The 19,067-nt window shown below is 32.4% G+C and overlaps 1 protein-coding gene across 3 annotated transcripts in view; it reads right to left on the reverse strand.

The window, feature by feature from the left end:
• CSMD3 (CUB and Sushi multiple domains 3) overlaps window positions 1-19,067 on the reverse strand; it is a 575,335-nt gene that overhangs the window by 214,149 nt on the left and 342,119 nt on the right. For all 3 annotated transcript variants that reach the window (XM_057367689.1, XM_057367683.1, XM_057367675.1), the window contains 3 exons: window positions 15,334-15,521; window positions 12,691-12,879; window positions 4,621-4,737 (listed from right to left, as the gene is read on the reverse strand). In XM_057367689.1, coding sequence (XP_057223672.1) covers window positions 4,621-4,737; window positions 12,691-12,879; window positions 15,334-15,521 — 494 coding nt within the window. The remainder of the gene's footprint in view (window positions 1-4,620; window positions 4,738-12,690; window positions 12,880-15,333; window positions 15,522-19,067) is intronic.

Genomic DNA, 19,067 nt, shown 5'->3' on the forward strand with positions numbered 1-19,067 from the left:
CTCTATGCACATCACACACTTCCTCTGGATCCAGAAAAACACATTCTTACTTAGTACCACTGATCTAGAAATTACTGGATGGAATTTTATTTTATGCTTATGGTAAAAAACAAATAATCCAAAAGATTTATTCTGCCTTTTAAAAAAAATTGCATTTACTAATTACATGAGCAAAGCCATTAATCTATTTTGATGATCCTTTTTATTCTCCCAGGCTGTGTGAGAATACAGTGGCAAAAATCACACACAGAATTCTGGAATTGAGGTTGGGTTGCATATATTTTGAATTAATGTATATAAATTTAGTTTTGGAATTAACAAATTTTTTAAAGTCTGGGCTTTTTTTTTTTTTTTTTTTTTTTTTATTTTTTTTTTTGTTTGTTACAAAAAGACCTCTTAAAAACCCCATGTGATATATCCAGAATAAGACCAAAATTCAGCTCATATTTGTTGCATTTCCTGCACGCCAAATTAATTTTGGCCAATTTTGTGCATGCATGTATACTGAAACAACAAAATCAGAAAAGAAATGCCAAAGAGAATTTTATGGTAGTAACCCAAAATAATGAAATTCCTGTGAATCACAGCTGAGCTTCACTGAGTATTGTTCAAACATCAGACTAAAGGTTTAACTCAAGGGAATGTTTCAATCAATTTTCCAGATTGCCATGACATTTCTAAGCAAAACCCCAAGGTATATTCCAGCAATAGCTGTACAATTTAGTTTTCTTCAGAAAATATTCTAATCGCATTAATATATTCTGTGTGACAGATTGTGTCTTCTCTGGGGAAGAATTTTAAAAGATAWGTTCAGGTAGATTCCTTCTCATTCTGCCTCATATGCCCCTTTTTTCATAAGGGAATATTTAAAATCAGAAATGAAGATAGGAAGACATAACACTATAAAATGTCACTTTTCAATGTTACAATCCAGACTGTTGAGGGATGGATAAATTAACTGATCTAATAATAAATATTTTAAAACATACCACTGATACTTCACAAGTTTAATTTCACCATATATTTATGTTGCATTCTAATCACAGACAATGCAATAATTATTGTCAATAGGTATTCCTTTTTCTCTTCGTAATAGTAATTAATAGACACATAACTACATTAAAAACAAATTTTCCATTATCTAGTTAATAAATTAAAAAAAAAAAATAGAAGAAAATTATATCAAGTTTAAATGGACATTCAAGAATCATAACGCTGGACCACATGAACACAGATGAAGAATTCCAAAACTCTAGATACACTTGAAGAGTAAAATTAAAAACAAGTATCTTTATATTGCAATATTGTTATTTAAAACAGTATATGCAAACACAGAAACTGCTTTTCCTAGCAATACATCATGTCCAGATATAAAATATACATCATAACAAAATCAATTGATTGAATTACTTCTTCTTATGTAATAGCAGTATGAAATTGTAACATACAGATGTGTGTATAGAAAAGTACCTCACAGCATTCTGGAGCTAAAGTTATATTCTTATTCTTGGCAGTGTGACATGAAACTACAAAACTTTGTGCAAAATAAAGCTCCAAAGTCTAAAGTAAAAATTGTCTCACTGGTTAGTGGCCAGTAGAAGATATTCCTCGAGATTCTGAAATTAAAATTACACTATATAGACAYAAAATAGAACAGAAAATGAGATACCCAGAACAAAGTTGTTGGTTTGTTTTTTTTTTTCCCCTCCCTCTCATTAAAATAACTTATTATGTGTCTGGGATTAATTTTTCTAAATGGTAACTATCTAAAACCTTAGTCACTCAGTCTCTCCATAGGCTCTTCTTATGGGGACTGTATGAAGCCCCTGGACATCAGATGATAAACAGGTGCCTTCAGAGGAGAGTTCATTCCATCTACCTCAGAAACCTTTTCAGGGGCTGATGATTCATATTCTGAAGATACAGGCATTTTTTCATTAAATACAGAAGCGACCTAATTCACTAGCTCACTGTGACATAGAACTTTACTGCTAGAAATTTAAATTGAGTAAGCCTGTGACTTGTTGTCATAAAAGGAGAGCTATCTTCCTCATGCAGTATAACAGGAAGACCTTAAAGAATTAATAGCTTTTTGCCAACAAGTAGAAAATATGAGAACCTCACACATGATTTCCTACTCAGAGCAAATCCTCACTCTACAGTTTTTTTCAGCAGCTCTTTGAGCAGCATAAATCAAAATGTCCAAGTCAAATTGCAAGATTGCATTCATACTTAATGTTCTTCCATAATAACATTTCCATATGATAAAACTTACAGAACCATAGGTCATTTRGGTTGGAAAAGACCTCTGAGATCATTGAGACCAATCACTAATCCAGCACTTCCAAGTCCACCACTAAACCATGTATTTAAGTRCCAAACCAACATGTTTTTTAAACACCTCCAGGGATGTCTTTCCTAGCCAGTCTGTTCCAGTGCTGCGCTAACTACTTCCATGAAGAATTTTTTTTTTTTCCTAATATCCAATCTTTGGACATACTCCAGCACCCCAGTGCCTTTCTTGTACTGAGGGCCTCAGAACTGGACACAGGACTTGAAGTCCACTCACCAGTGCTGAGTGCAGAGGTACAATCACTGCCCTGGTCCTGCTGGCCACACCATTTCTGATCCAGCCCACAATGCCACTGCCCTAGTTGGCCACCTGGGCTCACTGCTGGATCATGTTCAGCCACTGTCAACCAGCACCCCCAGGYCTTTTTCCACTGAGCAGCTTTCCAGCTACTCTGTCCCAAGACWGTGAAACTGCACGACATTGAATCAGACAACAATGTGATTGTATAAATATCTGTGTGCATATGTATCAGTGTATATGTGCTTATAAATATCCSTATTTGTACTATGTCTTCCCCTGTATATTTTATTTCTGTAGATTTGTTTTCTCAGGAGTCTCGTTATATATAGTGCATTTTTTTAACAGCCTCACACAAAATGTTTTAACATCAAGAATTTCAGATTCTATTTATTCCAACTTTTAAGTACTTCTCTAGCTGAGGTTTTAAGCAAAAAGATAAATCCCAAAAATGACTTCATTTTCTAAAAAAGAAAACAAACAAAAAAAAATTAAAAAACCCAATACAAAACTTCTCAAGTACTTTTCCTCATAATCCCATTTTTAATTTAAGAAAAATGAAAATGTTAATAAAACATATTTCAACAATCCTGAAAAGTGTGGTAAGGATCCTGAAAAATCTGACCTCATTTTTACTATAGAATTCACATAATTTTCAGTCATGTATTACTCCATGAAGCTAAACTCTTATCCACCTCTGCTACTTGCCTTGAATTCTCAGATTATAAAGCTTGCACTGTTATCCAATGACTTCTCACACAGAGTGCAAGATAAATGATTGTAGGTCTAACAGTTTCCTTACAGTTTCTATTAGTCTTTCTTGCTTATCCAGAAGAGCAAAAGACCCATACTCCCTTATATCCCCACAACTCTAAAAGCAGTGAATCATCCCTAGAGGTAATGAGGGCAAATGTAACATGTGATGTAGGACCAGTAAGTTCAGGAGGCTTTCTCGCTGTGGATATTTAGAATCAAATTACATTGACACAATGGCATCACTTAATAGTAAGAGAGACTATGGAACAGCTGGAGCAATAATTCTGAGAGATACACTTTGCCACTTCAACGCTTTAAGGAGTTTTAAATGGTACAACCAGTCAGAGTGATTTAACATCTAGATGAGGAACTATCACACTATTTGTACAAAATAGAATAAGGGGATCAAAGATCAGCACAATTCTCTGTATGTGAAGTCGTATTTTTATATTATCAATAACTCTTTCTTAGAGGAATACACCATCAGCATACTTTGCCACATTTTTCATTCCCTTACAGAGAACATTGATGAAATTCAGAATTGAACTTGTCTTCCTTCTTCTCCCCTTCATTCTTTTTCTGCATCCTTTCCAGTATCACAGTATAATTCTCCTTTTTGAGTTCTTACCAGCTTATTCTATTTCTGTTCAATTTCTCTTACAACATCTGTCTCTGTCTCCTTCCCCTAAAATGCAATCTTATACCTCTCTAGCTCTTTCCACTCATAATACAAGAATACTGTGCAGTGGCTCCCATATTTAATATAAAACACCAACAAAAATCTAACAGTATGATCCATTTCATCTAGCAACAAACTTTTCATTCAAAAGCAACTAGGACACATTATTTCTAGAAAACTTTGCTACCTGGAAATACCAGCTTCCATTTGTGTCCTAAGCAGTATTTAACCTCTCAGAGAAGAGTTAAACTCAGTATTACACTTTTTTCCTGAAATCCGCCTTCAATAAATAACTACCTCCTCCTTAAAAGCCTTCTTTCCTTCAGCCTCCATGATCAGTCATTAAATAATTCCTTCTCACTGAGTTTCCATTTTGTAGGAAGTGTAAGGGACTAGTCCACTTTTGGAATTCTAGGACTTACTACAAGAAAATTAAACCTGAAAATCAGCAATGCAAATCCAAGTGCTTTGCTGCTAACCTAGGTCTATTTCTAGAGCAGTGAATACAGGACCTCCATGCTACAAAAAAAAAAAAAAAAAAAAAAAAAAAAAAAAAAAAAAAAAAAAAAAACAAACAAAAGAAGGATTTATTTACCTTTTCCATGGGTAACATCCACAGTCCACGTGCAATTCAGTGAATTTGGATATAGATCAGGATAACCTGGGGATAAAATGGTTCCACTAGGCCCTCTAACATCTCCACCACATAAAGCTAGAAACAAAGAAAATAATAATAAGAAAAAGAAGAAGAATATTAAGAATAGAAAACCTACAGGTAAGTGAAAATATGAGAAAACAAAGCTAAAAAATTCAGGCTTTAAAATTACTTAAAAATAGTTGCTTAAACAATYTAGCAATTTCAGATATAACTACAGACCATTTTATATAATATTAAAAAAATTCAATCAATGACTAATTAATATGTGTTTAATAGGCATAAGAAAATCAAAATCAAGTTTTCTTAGCTGGTTTTTCATGTTTTCTGGAGACTCTGAAGAAGTCATTAAGTTCAGCAGAGAAATGAAGRCATAGAATACAGAGCCAAACAATATCACTTAAGCAGAAACCAAGGTTGGAGAGTTAAAATAGTGGATGTCACTATTGAAGAATTATTAACTTAAAATATTTGTGCAGAGAGGGTTGACATGGTTTCTTGTATATAATTATTGGCTATGTGTTTATAATATTAGTGATAATGATAGGTTCCAATATAAGAAATAAGCATWTCTATAGTTTCATTAGCAACTTTATAAAAGTAACCAGTAATTGACCAATACAAAAATTAAATTACAGCTTGAACTAATCAAAATACAAAAATTTAGKCATTACAACACTGGCAAAAATATATTCATAATTTACAGCTTAATGGTTATTTTTCCATTCCGGGATTTYGAAATACAACATAAATCAAATAATTTGTAGTAAGGAAGAGACTTGTACCTCAGAATTATCCTATATCAATAAAAGCTTTTAAAATTCATTACCAAGAACATTATTACATCATAGTTCTCTGAGTASAGATTATCTCAGAAGTGCATTATAAACAAACGAGTAGTTCCATTCTTCTTTTTCTCAAGATTAAAAGCTTCTATTTATTTTATCTTTCTTAGCCTAATTATATGCACTACCAAAATTATTTTGTCAAAATATTTTAGAATAAAGAAAGACAGTGAACTACTGTCATCAGATTCAGGTCAGATAATCTAGACAGTTCTCCTAGAGTTGACTGCAGTTCTCCATACAAGCAGTCCTTCCAAAGTAATGAACACAAATTCTTCTCTTCTTTAGCAGATGTTAAAGGTTTTGAAAGGCAGTTTTGGAGAGATGTAAATGGCAGCTACATGTCTGTAATTCCAATCGATACAAATATCAAACCCTCTTMTCCTTGTTTTATAAGCTGTTACCCATTTGTTGCTGGTGTTTGTGCTTTCCATCCTGCTGCCACAGCCATGGGAGTGAGGGAAGGAGCCTGACACAGGCTGGAGGAGCAACACCTCTTTCTGAGAGATGCTGCTCCAYTGCACTTGCTGGTTTAACCTGCTCCTACCCCTCCTGTATCACCAGGAGCAACTGCTAATGCAGCACTCAACAGTACGAATTGTAAAGGGGGGAGAAGTTTGGCCTTTCAGTATGTGCTCAAACATCTGTATACTTCAGGTAAAACACAAAAATACTTCAGCTAATTTGTTGTATGATGCTGTTTCTTCTGCWATATCTTGACATTTATGCTACCTATGGCAAATTCTGCTATCCACTGATGGAGTAAATGATGAAATTTACACCCATTAAGCCTTTGCTACTTGAGAATCAATATATTGACATATCACAATTTTCTGCTTGTAGATGCACATTCATAACTGATTTGAGGACAAACCACACAGGGAATCAAGAGAATATGCAGAATGTACCTTCTGTCTCATGACATATCTAAGCAAACATTTGTGTCAATGAAATACACATGTTTTCCAGACATTTCATTAGCATTGTGAAATGTTTTAATAAAGACCAGTTATTTTTTTGTAATGAAGTTATGGCACTGTATACCATCACTATCATCAGGGAACTAAACAAAGAGAAGTATAAATTTAATTACATTTTTTTGTAGATCAGAAATGGAACTTCATCCTATACCCTAGGATGAAGATTGCCCTATCTCGATTAACTAAAATTTGTTTGATCATTCTRACTGACTGTGTTTCTGTTTTAAGCATACATACTGGTCTGGATAGCCTCATGATTGTTTTGTATGTGCTATTTCTCCTGCCAACTTTCTAGCCTTTGCTGGCCTAGTTGTAAGATGGAAATTTGCAAATCCAGTATCACAGGCTGAAAAAATACATTCTAGGACCACAATTGTCCAATCTCTTCATTGTTGCCATAGGCAAATAACCTCCTTCCATATTAATTTTCCTCCTCACTTCTCTGATGAAGAGAGGGTGAAGGCAAACACGGTCACCTTATCATCTGATATTGCTATATTTAGACATTAGCAAAACACAGTCAGGGCAGGGACAGCATGTTATTGGAGCTTCTGATGGTGTCTACTCCAACCATTAAATAAGAAGATACAGTCAGTTTTTATAATCATGAGTTATTGACTAAACAAATAATATATTTTACAGGGGGTGTTTGGAAAACCTTTCAGGAATGCAAATAGTGACAAAACATCTATGGCATGGCATCAGGCCCTCAGCGTAACTCTGTGAAGGCTAGCAGATGGCAAGAAAAGGCATCAGGGACCAGCCTTTTAGAAAATAAAGCCAAGTTGACAAATCTGAAATAGTAAATGTGCAACTGGCCCTGATAAGATGGCAAACAGCCCAAGCATGCAATATCACTACTAGAATCTGACTGCTTTTTAAAGCACAAAGGAAAACAGAGGCACATAACAATAACTACAGCAAGGGATAAACACACATATTTCCAAATTCTACTTTTCTTTCATTTCATCTGATTATACAGAGATGGAAGGCAGGAAAGAGGAAAAGTAGAATGAATACTTAAGCAAACAACTGAAGCACTATTTTTGATTCCAAATGCGGAAAATGGAATATTATGTTAACACAATAATTAAAAATTTCAGGCTTTATGCTATCAGAGAAGCTGAGTCAAGATGTGCCTGCATTTCTATGTTTTCCAAATAGCAAGAAACAAAATTTAAAAAAGAAATTAAAACCCCAAAACTAAACACAAAACAATAAGAAAAARAATAAAGAAACAAAAATTAAAGAGAACAAAATTTATAAATAACCTTATGAAATACAGATAGGTACCTGGAAGTACAGTATGAAGCACCTCTACAACACGATGGTGATCAGAAATGATATAATAATTTAAGAAGAAAGTTTGGGATAACAATGAATGAAGATTCTAATTTAATAGTGGACTTTGTGACTCCTTCAGATGTTCAGCTGAAATAAATTCTTACAATATTGGGTTCATTASGTAGACTTTCCTTTATTGTATTTCTTTCATTGCATTCATTTTTCTCAGTAACATGATCAATCACCAAAAAATGACAGCAAGAAAACCTAGCATAGATAATGGCACAACACATGTTTTAAAAATACTTTTTGCCCGAACAATTTCAGAACCTTTAGTCAGGCTACTACTAAGTGTCTCAGCGGCAGACATGAGCCATGCTTCATCCCTAAAACACATGAATAATTGTAAGAAAAACACTTGACTTGTATCATTCATAGCAAAATCCCACTTCAGGCCACATTTCAAGCTACTAGAAAACTGTTACAGGAAATCAATATTGTAATACTAGAATTAGTCTTAGAATTTCTAGCCTAAATTTATTCATGGTCTGGTTTTACCCATTTGATCTTCTGCTTAACTGTCATTATGTTCCATTCCCTTTGGGGTCTCACTTGAAAAGGTTGGGGAACCACATAAGAATCTATCATTTTGGATCAGTAATGGGACTTTTTTTTTTTTTAATCTACTTCAGTAAGATATGTTTTTTATCTCTACCACCCCTGCATAAACAATTGTAAGTACTTAGCTGTCTTATCACAGCAGCTATGCTACAGAAACATATTGCTACAACACAATAGATAATGAAAGTTTTGTTCATATTTGGTTAATTTTGGATTTATTTTTTTTCCATTTTATTCTCACACCCCCTCTGTTGTGGTTCTAACATATCTATATTTTACTGCAGAAGTCAGTTTGCATGTTCTCTTCCTGCAGGGGAGCTAGCTTAACATTTATTCACAGAAAACCCTCTTAAATTTTGCTTTTTGTACCATGCAATAAAACTCAACAACCACTAATCATGTTCACTGTCACCTGAGGTCTACAAATACAATTTACTATCTGTTTAAAACTACTTCATTTTGATGTAACACAAATCAGTCTCAGAGTTATGAAGAGCATAGTAATATGAAATGTCAAGAAATCTGGATGTGAGAAGAAGGGGGACCCCATATCCAAAAATGACAGAAAACATGATTGTATGAGTTATTTTAGTAAATCAAGACAAAATAATAAAGATATATATATATAAATAGATACAGATATATATAAATGTATTTTTCCATGTGTTTCAATAGTGTTGACTAGTAATTCAGTAAAAAGATACCCAAAACCTAAAGTGTTTTACTTTTTTAGCCTGATTGAAGATGGTGATAACTGTGAAATTAATATTTTTCACATTTTCTATCACCTATCATTTTCTTATGTAAAGATTTTTCAAAAGACTACCCATAGATCACCAACCACAACTCAGATGTCAACATGCAATGATATATCTCAGTTTTCTCAGGAAAGATAAAATAATCTTAACAAGCAAAACTTTCACAAAAAAAAAAAAAAGTCTTTTTCAATAAATTCAGTTTGTTGTAAGTACAAATAATTGAAAACTACTTGGTTTTCAGAGGTAATGGGAAGAGAAAACACAATTATAATTGATTAGTAATAACAATTAGTTTTCATTGAAGAAGACTAACAACATATGCTAGTTTAGAAAAAACTGCAAAGAAATTATTTATATGGAAATATGTTGGTGTAGCTCTAACTCTAAATACAAATATATATGTGCACAAACACAGAGGTCTCATTACATTAATTTGCCTAATTGACTCTGACTTCCAACTGAAAGTATAATTTGAAGATGATTTTCATTTATTCTGCAACTGGATAATAAAAAGTGACAAATAAAATAGAGTGTAAAATTATTGAAATGGTGAATTAGAGTTTGAATCTTATATACTGTGCTTCATAGACCAAGAAACTTTATCATTTGTCTTTCCTAATTATAGAAAATGTAATGTATCTTAAAATGGGATGTAGTTCAGTAGGGGTAAATAAATAACAATATGGACATTAAATTAACATATTCAGCTTCAGGAAAGAAACCTTGTACTTGAGTTATATTTCACGAGAGATTAATTTAACAGAAACTAGTGTAGCCTAGATTACTCACAATACAAACTTGTATTTTTGCTGTCTTATTTAAATTTAAAATAGACCAGACCTGTTCTCCACWTCCAATTCTGGCCTCTACCACACGGAATATTTGAAGTAGATTTTTTAGTCTGTGTCATAACACCTCAGCATTACTCTGAATATGTTCCTCATGAACTGTGTAAGTCATATTTGCTGATTCATTTGGACATCTATGGATTTCCAACATAAACATAAAAGGTTTTTTATCTTGCTTGAATTGTTTTCATTCTATTTTTTAATTTTCTTAAGTAAATTAAGATCAGTTGGAATGACGATTTTTTTTTTTTTAATTCAAATAATGAATAAGAATTATCTATTAGGATTCAATTTCATATTATGATGAAGGGAATATAGAGCACTTTAGACTCTTAATTAAGTATCTAACTTTTACATTCCTTTTCCTGTGATTATCGATGGGATTAATACAGCAATTCATATACTGGGTAGAATAGGTTTCCTCCCACATAGTCAAAGCTTAAAAGCAAAATTCTCTTACAGTATTCATATAGAAAGGACATTATAACACATAATTTAGTCTTTTTAGTTAAGTGCTGAGTGGAGATTATAGTCAAGAAATTCAGGACTTTCTTGATATACAGGTAAAAAGTGAATGATATGYAGCTGGTAAATGGGAATGGTATAAATGTAATACAAGCAGCACTTTCTCAGTAAAACTCATTTTATCTCTTTCTTTTGTGATGTTTAACTGTGCAAAATACAAACACATCATGAAAAAAATTAGTTTACACTCCTTCCAAGAACACAGTTTCAGTCAACACCATGTTCTACTTTGAGAAAGAATTTGCTTTAAGAAGTCTAAAATTTTTCCTTTTGTACTCCTCCAAATCGCACACACTAATGAGTTGTCATGACCTGGCTGCACAATTATCATGGTTTGTTTCCACATCACTACATGATGTAATTATTAAAAAAAAAAWWAAWAAAAATGCAACTATAAAAAAGAATAACCAAAAAAGAATTCTCCTCAGAAACCATCAGAGTAACATATTGAATGAACAGTAATAGTGACTGATGTGTTTATTAGCGGCATGATTAATACAAACCCATATTTGCAGTTTATGCAAAGAACAGCCCATTTAGCAAATGCCCTTTTTTTTTTCCCTGGGGTGCAAGGACTCTGGATTGTTTAAAAAACATTCCACCGAAGAAATTCAGCAATGAAATTAAAATTATATCAACCATAAACTGATTAAATTTAGTAGAATAAATGTACTCAATCCTACMTTTAGAGCATATTTATTGAATGGACAATTGCCATTTAGCAATGTGCTCTGGAGAAAAAGAAATCTCATTTACTTAATGAATTGCAAGCTAGTTCAGCATCTTTAAAAATAAATTTATCATAGTATGTAAGTTTATTATACAACAGAGCACAGTATTCATAGGGAGTGTGTTAATATTGTTTGTTTTACATGGTTATCATTTAATGCCTATCACTATGAAAAAACACATCTCAGTTTTACAGCCTATTCAGCAAAATATAGTCCCCTTGACTGCAAACTGTGGGAACCCTGCAATTCCTCATTGCAAGAACTTGACTGAGATAGATCTTTTAGAAAAATCTTGCAGAACTAAAGGGCCAATTTCAGAAAAGTGATTATTCACACCCCTTTCAAACACCAGAGATTTTGAGTATTATCACATACTGACACTTTCAACTTACTGAAATATAGAAACCCAAAGCATTTCCGAATTAAACAATCTGAAGTCCAAGGAAGTCACTACTTTTTTTTAAAGTAATACGGTGAAACAAATGGGTTTCCATATGGCAAATCACACATGGTTCTGAGAGCTTCTTCATCAGTCTTCATTCAGATTTTTTTTTTTTTTTCTGAGGGTCCTGAGACACTAGGAACTGTTATTATAAAAATACACTATCGTGTACATTCTGTAGTTCATAAAAGCTCAAGAGATTTTCTTTGGTCAAACAGTAGTACCCTAGAATCAAAKGGTTACATTATTCCTAAAAATATTTTTAACATGTGTCATGCTCCAAGGAGGGAAATTGTTTTAAGATGTAAGCATCTCAAATAACATAACATAATGAACATAGAATCAACTTTCTCAATATTATGCATAATTGGTATCACCCCAACTGGGAAAACACTAAAACRAACAATTCAGATTACAAGAGATGACTTAAAATATTGGTAATTTTTAAGATTTAATGATATGGTAGAAACCTGTTACCTGATCCCACTTTTGTCTGGTTTAACAATCAGATGCTTAATCATCAGAGATAATGTGGCTTAATAAATTCCCACAGTGACTGAAAGATTTCAAGCCCTACTAACAAGTTAGAAACATGGTGATCATCGTGAAACAGGAGAAAAAGCAGTTTTTGAGTCAGGTGTAAATAAACTTCCTCTCATGTTTTCTTTGTTCATAGGTGGACACCCAAACACAAATATTTGTAGGCTGTAATAAGTGCTTTACAACCAGATATACATAAACCTTGGAATCAGTTCACAGTTACATAAATTCAGGCAGACATATATTTAATCTGCAGGACTAAACACCKAGATATCATTCTCTGTTTTTATGATTATATGTCTCATCACAAAGATATATGACATTTATTTCCTCCAACTCTTCTTTTTCTTTCCTAAAAATATAGATTKTACAGGCTCTGGCATCTAAGTCATTTTGACTAATAAAAGTACTCTGTGTTAAATCTGTTCATCCTTACCATCACAAGTTGGGAGTGGGTGACTCCACCAGTGATTTTTTTCACATAGTAAAGGCTCTTCATGGCTCAGCCTATAACCTGGATCACAACTAAATGAGACAGTGGAACCTATAGAAAAGTCATGTCCATAACGACGTCCATGCACAGGTATGCCAGGATCCAAACAAGAGTAAGTATTAACAGTTACACCTAGATTTAAAAAAAAAAATAAAAAAATAAAATAAATAAATAAAGAGAACAGAAAGAAAAGAAAATAGAAAGTTAAATAAGACATAAGTTTTTAAAATTAATTTAAGTAATTGGTTGTGATGTGAGTGGAGGTGAAGGCTTCATGGTTTATTATCAYGCATTTAGAGTGAATTCTCTTTCCACTCTTCTTCTCCATGTTACATTTATAAGAAGTTATGGATAACAATTTGATTCCTACACCTGTTKCAGAGAAAACCAAGAAAAATATCACATAATTTACAGGACATTTAGTTTGATCCTATGTCAGTAACATCAAGTGATTTCATACCTGATGCTGATATTGAAAAGCTTTGATCATCACTCAGAATTCTGATTTTCAGTGTTTAAGTTTCCTAGCACAAAATGTCTTAGCAAAGCTGAAATTATTTTCATTTCTTTTGCTACTGATATTTGAAATACTTACATAGATAAATTATTTACATAAATCACACTCATACCTWGTGTTATTGTATGTAAGACATTGAGAAGATAAAGAATAGCAGAAAAAAGAGAAGTTGACTTTATAAAGGGAATTTCAGTGTGGGCTAAAAAATTAAAAATTTTCAATTATTTCCCAGTGAGATGTTCATATAAAAAGCTCATATAAAAGAGCTCAGTACAAAATAATCAGRAAAAAAAAAAAAACCAACTCTCTATGAATAATACCAAGTTAGTAAATTATAAGAAGTATTCAGCTTAAGATTTTTAATGGGTATTATTTCTTTCATTCCTACACAGAAATCATAAAATATCCTTCGTTACAAAGAAATTCAGTGTAGAAAGCTATAATTASCATAAAAGTTAAGAACATATAAAAGATTGCAGCTTTCAATACAATATCTGAAGGGAGGAGAAATGATGATTAGGAGACCATGATAATTATAATTATTACTCCCAAAAAGGAAAATATAAGTGGATTTCACTGGATAATASAAGATGAGAAACCAGTAAGAATTAAGCAAAAATAAAATGAGTACTAGACCTCTGTGTATAAAAAGGGGCTATTAAACAAAAAAGCAACTACTAAAAATTGTTTATTTTGCATATAAATGGCAAGAACATATATTATCAATGTTGTCTGACAGTATAAATTTAGCTTTTATYCTCCACTAGTGTAAGGAGAACTGTGGGGCGTGAATCAATTTTAATAAAAAAATGGAATTTTATAATGAAATTCAAGAATTTATTTATAAAGAAATTTCAGGTTYTCCTTCCAAATTCACTTACTTGAAACGGTTAATTATTTGGAATAAGATTTCCTCCTTTTGCTGTTAACTTTCCCAAAGAATTGTTTCTACTATTGAACATCATTCAGTTCTAAAAATTTAATGTTCACTGCTGGCAATAATAATCTAGTTTTCCTGATGTGTTAAGACAGCCTCTCTTCAAACATCACAATGGATAAGATCTTAAAAAAAATTATCACTTTTTCATAATGTAGATGATAAAAAGGGAAGCTTGAGAATGAATGCTGGGACAGCATTCATTAATAATTATTATTCAAATAATAATTTTGGTATAATAACAGACATTTTTTTTCAATAAAAAGCATGAATTTAACATTCACTGGAGTTCAAATCAATCCAARTTTTATCTGGCAACATCAACTCCATGCATGTTTTTCAATATCAGTATAATTAAATTTTTGGTATTTTTGGTACCAAAATATTGGTAAAGCAGAAGCATCAAACAGGAATTGACAAACAATGTGCTTACAACCCTCACTAAGCAAATCAGATGAAGATTACAGTAAAAATATTATTTCTCATACTAATAGGAATTATTACAAGGAAATTGATATATAGAAAGACAAAATTCAAATTGAATTACAATATTTCAACTTAGATTAATTTTAATAATCCATTAAGTATGAAATCTTACAGATACTTTCTGCAGCATAGTATATGCAACTTTAATAAGGACAAAAAAAATCTGTATCTAAAACATATCAAATAAGCAGGTTTTGAGAACCCTAAAAATCCATAATCAAGCAATTACATTTCTTGATTTTTAGGTSATTATGTAAACTGCATTTCCCCCTACCCTTAGTTAGAGCTGCAGATATATTAACCAGAACACTAATTCAGTGATTTTCATATATTTTCATAATCTTCCTGATCTCATGGTGTCTTACACACACAAAAATGTATTGTATAAAATATAAGAATATAAGACATAAAAGCAGCTTCCAGAATAAAGGTATTTGCTTCTCAGTCTCATCTTTTGACTCTTAAAGCACAGAGCAGYACATAAATGACATCAAATAAATAAAAAATACTTTTTTTCAGTTTAACATTGCTAAATCTTTCTCAGATTGAGAAATAACAGGAATTTACYCAAGATTACATCTGTATATGACAAGGGTAAGCACTGAAGGGGAGGGGAAATCAAATAATACAGTTTAGAATTACTTACTTTCATAGTGAATTTTGAATCCATTGTTAGAACGACTGTTATCAGTTGTAAAGAGAAGATACATGAAATTGCTACTGCTAAACAGAAATTGTGGGACCTGTGTACCATTGTAAGATCCCAGAAGTGGAGATAATAAATTTGGTCCATCATGAACTTCCAAAACATCATAATTGAGTTCAGTCTGAAATCTGGAATTGAGTAAACACACAGAGGCACAAATTTAAAGAGACAGTTAAAACAAATTCAGTAAACCCATGTTTTTAAACAATGCACCATTCCTGACTATCATTTTTTTTCTCCATATATCTATTTTTAAATATCAATACAATAATATCCCATATAATTTATACAATAAAAAAAAATCAAGTTAGTGTCTTATCAAGATGAGAAATAAATTTAAACTCCTAGAGCTAATTTGTATTGCAGAAACAAAGCCAGAGGCACATGGGTTGTTAATAAAAATTAATATTACTTGCATATACTATTTGATAACACAAAATTACTTTTCTTTTTTGAATAATTAAGTAAATTATATGGAGCGTATGTTGATCCATTCRGCACAAATGGCACATCAGGTACTTTGTTTTATCAAAGAATCACACTCTTGAGTTCCTACTTTACAATCATCTATTACCAGGGATAGAATTATTTGATTCTTGAATCCACTGGCTTTGTGCCAGCTGAGACTAAAAGTGAGTCCAAAGCAGTGGCACAAGTTACGAGAAAAAGAACCCACAACTAAAAATCTTTTTTAGAAAGCACTAGAAAAAAAATAAAACACTTGTTTAAATACAGCATGTGTTTTGTCCCTGTCAAGGAAAAGCTCAGTGTGATAGTGCTGCTAGATATCTCCCTGCTTGTCTTGTTTTAGATGGTATCAGCAATTCCAAACACCTGTTTGGTATTTTGACAGTGGTTTATCTCTTTCTTGCCATGACAGACTTTAGATCAATCATATTGTTTTATATTGGACTTCGATGGACTATCGAAAAACCTTTTCAGTATTTAAAAGCAACAATTACCAGCAGAATCTTACAAGGACCCTTCAGATATTCTTAATTCTCTCTCTGATTTACTTGGATGCCTAATTCCACTTTGTGAAATCCTTTCAAAGAACTGCACGAGTAAAGCCAGTGTACTGAAGAACTCAATATTTCACTATTTATGTCCCACGAGTCTGAGCCTAAAGATCTAAGGCAGTCTGGCTAAAGACAAGAAGATAAATTAAACCTACAAAACATGTGTTTTCTTTTACTGATGTTCTTCTTCCACTAAATAATATATAAAAGAGCACACAACTAAAGGGATAGGAAGCTACAGAAATGAAGTGGGATAATCTTAGAAGCAGGAAAACTGAAAATTTTGGGTTTTGTAAGTTCCCACATGAACTCACAATGACATGGTGCTGGAAAGCTACTAGGCAATAACTCGCTCTTTACAGTACTTTTTTYTTAAATTTTCAGTAATCCATACAACACAGAAGGTTCTTGGAAACATTATTTATTCTTGCTCTGCTTTSTTAGCACCTATATCAAAAGCATACTTGAGACCAAACGGATAAAAAGCCACAGACCTTATAAAAGTAATGCAACTATAAGGCCAGTAAAGTCAAGCTGAAATTAAATTGAATCTCCAAAGACATAAAAGAAATCCTCTCATAAGTACTTGGACTATAGGCCCTACCACAAACAGCAGAAAAATATGAAGATTAAAAAATGAATAATTACCTAAGAAAGAAAATGTTAAGAACCATTTTTGAGATGAACTGAAACAAATTTGAAGGGGAGATTATGTTCAATGCCTTTGCTTGATCATTTGGCTSAAAAACTGGTCAAGTTAAATATAATTTATAAATCTGATGCATACATCAATTTTTCCTTCAATATCTTTCCTCCTGATGCTCAGCGTATCTGATATATTTACATACTCTTTTTCCCCTGGCGTGAGAAAACAATAGGAAACTGAACTACAGAAACTGAATAAGAAATACTCTGTGCTCATGTAAGACCCTTTCAATGTTCTTTCCTACTTAACTGATCACTATTGTTTAATTAACCTGGATGTCTTGATTCCTATGTGATGTCTATTCTTATTGAGGACTCACAAGGAGACAGGAGCAAAACAAGTTTTAACATGGGAGGTACTATTTTTTTTTTTTTTAAGAGGTCTTGTTTGAAAAGATAAAACTGTCTGAATATTTACAGCACGCATCTTTGTTTCTAAGAGACACTCCTATAAACTTAGTGCAGTGTCAGGATTTCCTGCTGCAYAGTATATTCTCAACAGACAAATGTGACTAGTGCTCCAATCAGTAGTTTGCTATCAGCACCTCTCACATTTAAATACTCATAATTAAGCTTCATGAGAAACACTTCATTACAATGAAGAATGGCACTGTCATTTCTCACTTCTGTCATTTCAATTGAGCCTAAAAATACACTGATTTGTAATGGAATAYCAACAGATTACCTATCTTAGCTATGCCTGTAGAACAGGAATAAACACTTTAAAATATTCATTCACAATAATGTAAGAATATATGTAAAAGTTTTTTTGCATGCTGAAAGCATGAAAGTTAATAGTTATTTTTATCTGCTTTTTCTGTAGATCTCCTTTTCGTATCTCTGTCTCCTTGGCACAGGAACCCTTAAGCATACAAGTCATGGCATGCAGCACCTCACTCCCATCCAATATTGCAAGAGAGAAGATACAGGAAGGTAGGAAGATTAAAAGGGAACTGCTCYGCAAACCCAGAAGTTATTTAGAGGTTCTAGACATGTATCATAAATTTCCATGACAAAGAAATTAAAAATCTTTCAAATAACTACATATATTGTGGAAGTTTTGGTATTTGCACTAATAAAGGTGAGAAAAAGTATGTGTTTTTCATGACAAAGCTGAAATGTAAAGAACTGGGCAAAATAGGAGGGTTTTTTTTTTTTTTTATTTTTAATCATATTGGAAAGTCATTTTGGCTAAGGTTTTAAAAGTGTATATTTCAAAAAATTATCATCTTGTCTTAAGAAAGTGCAGCTGAAAATTTGCAAGCAGAAGCAGCAGAACAAGGATTGCCAAAACTAGAATAAATCTTTAAAAAGCTACTGTATTAATGACTCAGATTCAAATTTAAATTATGTGAAAAATAATAAAGTCTAAGAAAAAACCATAATAGTAGTTTAAATAATTTTTTCTTTCAGTATACTACAAAGATTTATTTCATAATTTCATTTATAGAATAACTTTTCTTTACATCCAGACATGTAACTATATATAAGAGCATCTTTGTGAATATCCATAGATGTATTTTTACATGTACTTCTGCACAGAGATACATAGGAGTGCCCGTCTATACGTCAGTAGGGCCTCTCTGGATTGCTGCATCTGAGCAATGTGCACTCCAGACCAATTTCTGACAAGTGACAAGAGTGTCAAAAATGAGCAGCAAGGGGGAAAAATGTGTCACATAGAGGATAAAAGCTCTCTGTGATCCAAAGAGATCACATCTTGTTCTTATTGCTCTTACTTAGAAGACTAATAAAGTTGTGCAATTTTATGACAAGGCACGGATGCATTACAAACAAAAAGTGTATGCAAGAGACTGTCAGATTTAGTGAAACAGATGTAAAGAAAGAAAATGCAGCTGGCATTGTATTTTGCAGATATAAAGGCAAATGCTTTTCACTTTGAAATGACTGTTCATATCAAAAGTGTAGTTTGAATGAATTGCTGAATTA

This window comes from Malurus melanocephalus, unplaced genomic scaffold, assembly GCF_030028575.1.
Source record: "Malurus melanocephalus ecotype Western Australia unplaced genomic scaffold, MMel_1.1 scaffold_3, whole genome shotgun sequence".
Lineage (NCBI taxonomy): Eukaryota > Metazoa > Chordata > Aves > Passeriformes > Maluridae > Malurus > Malurus melanocephalus.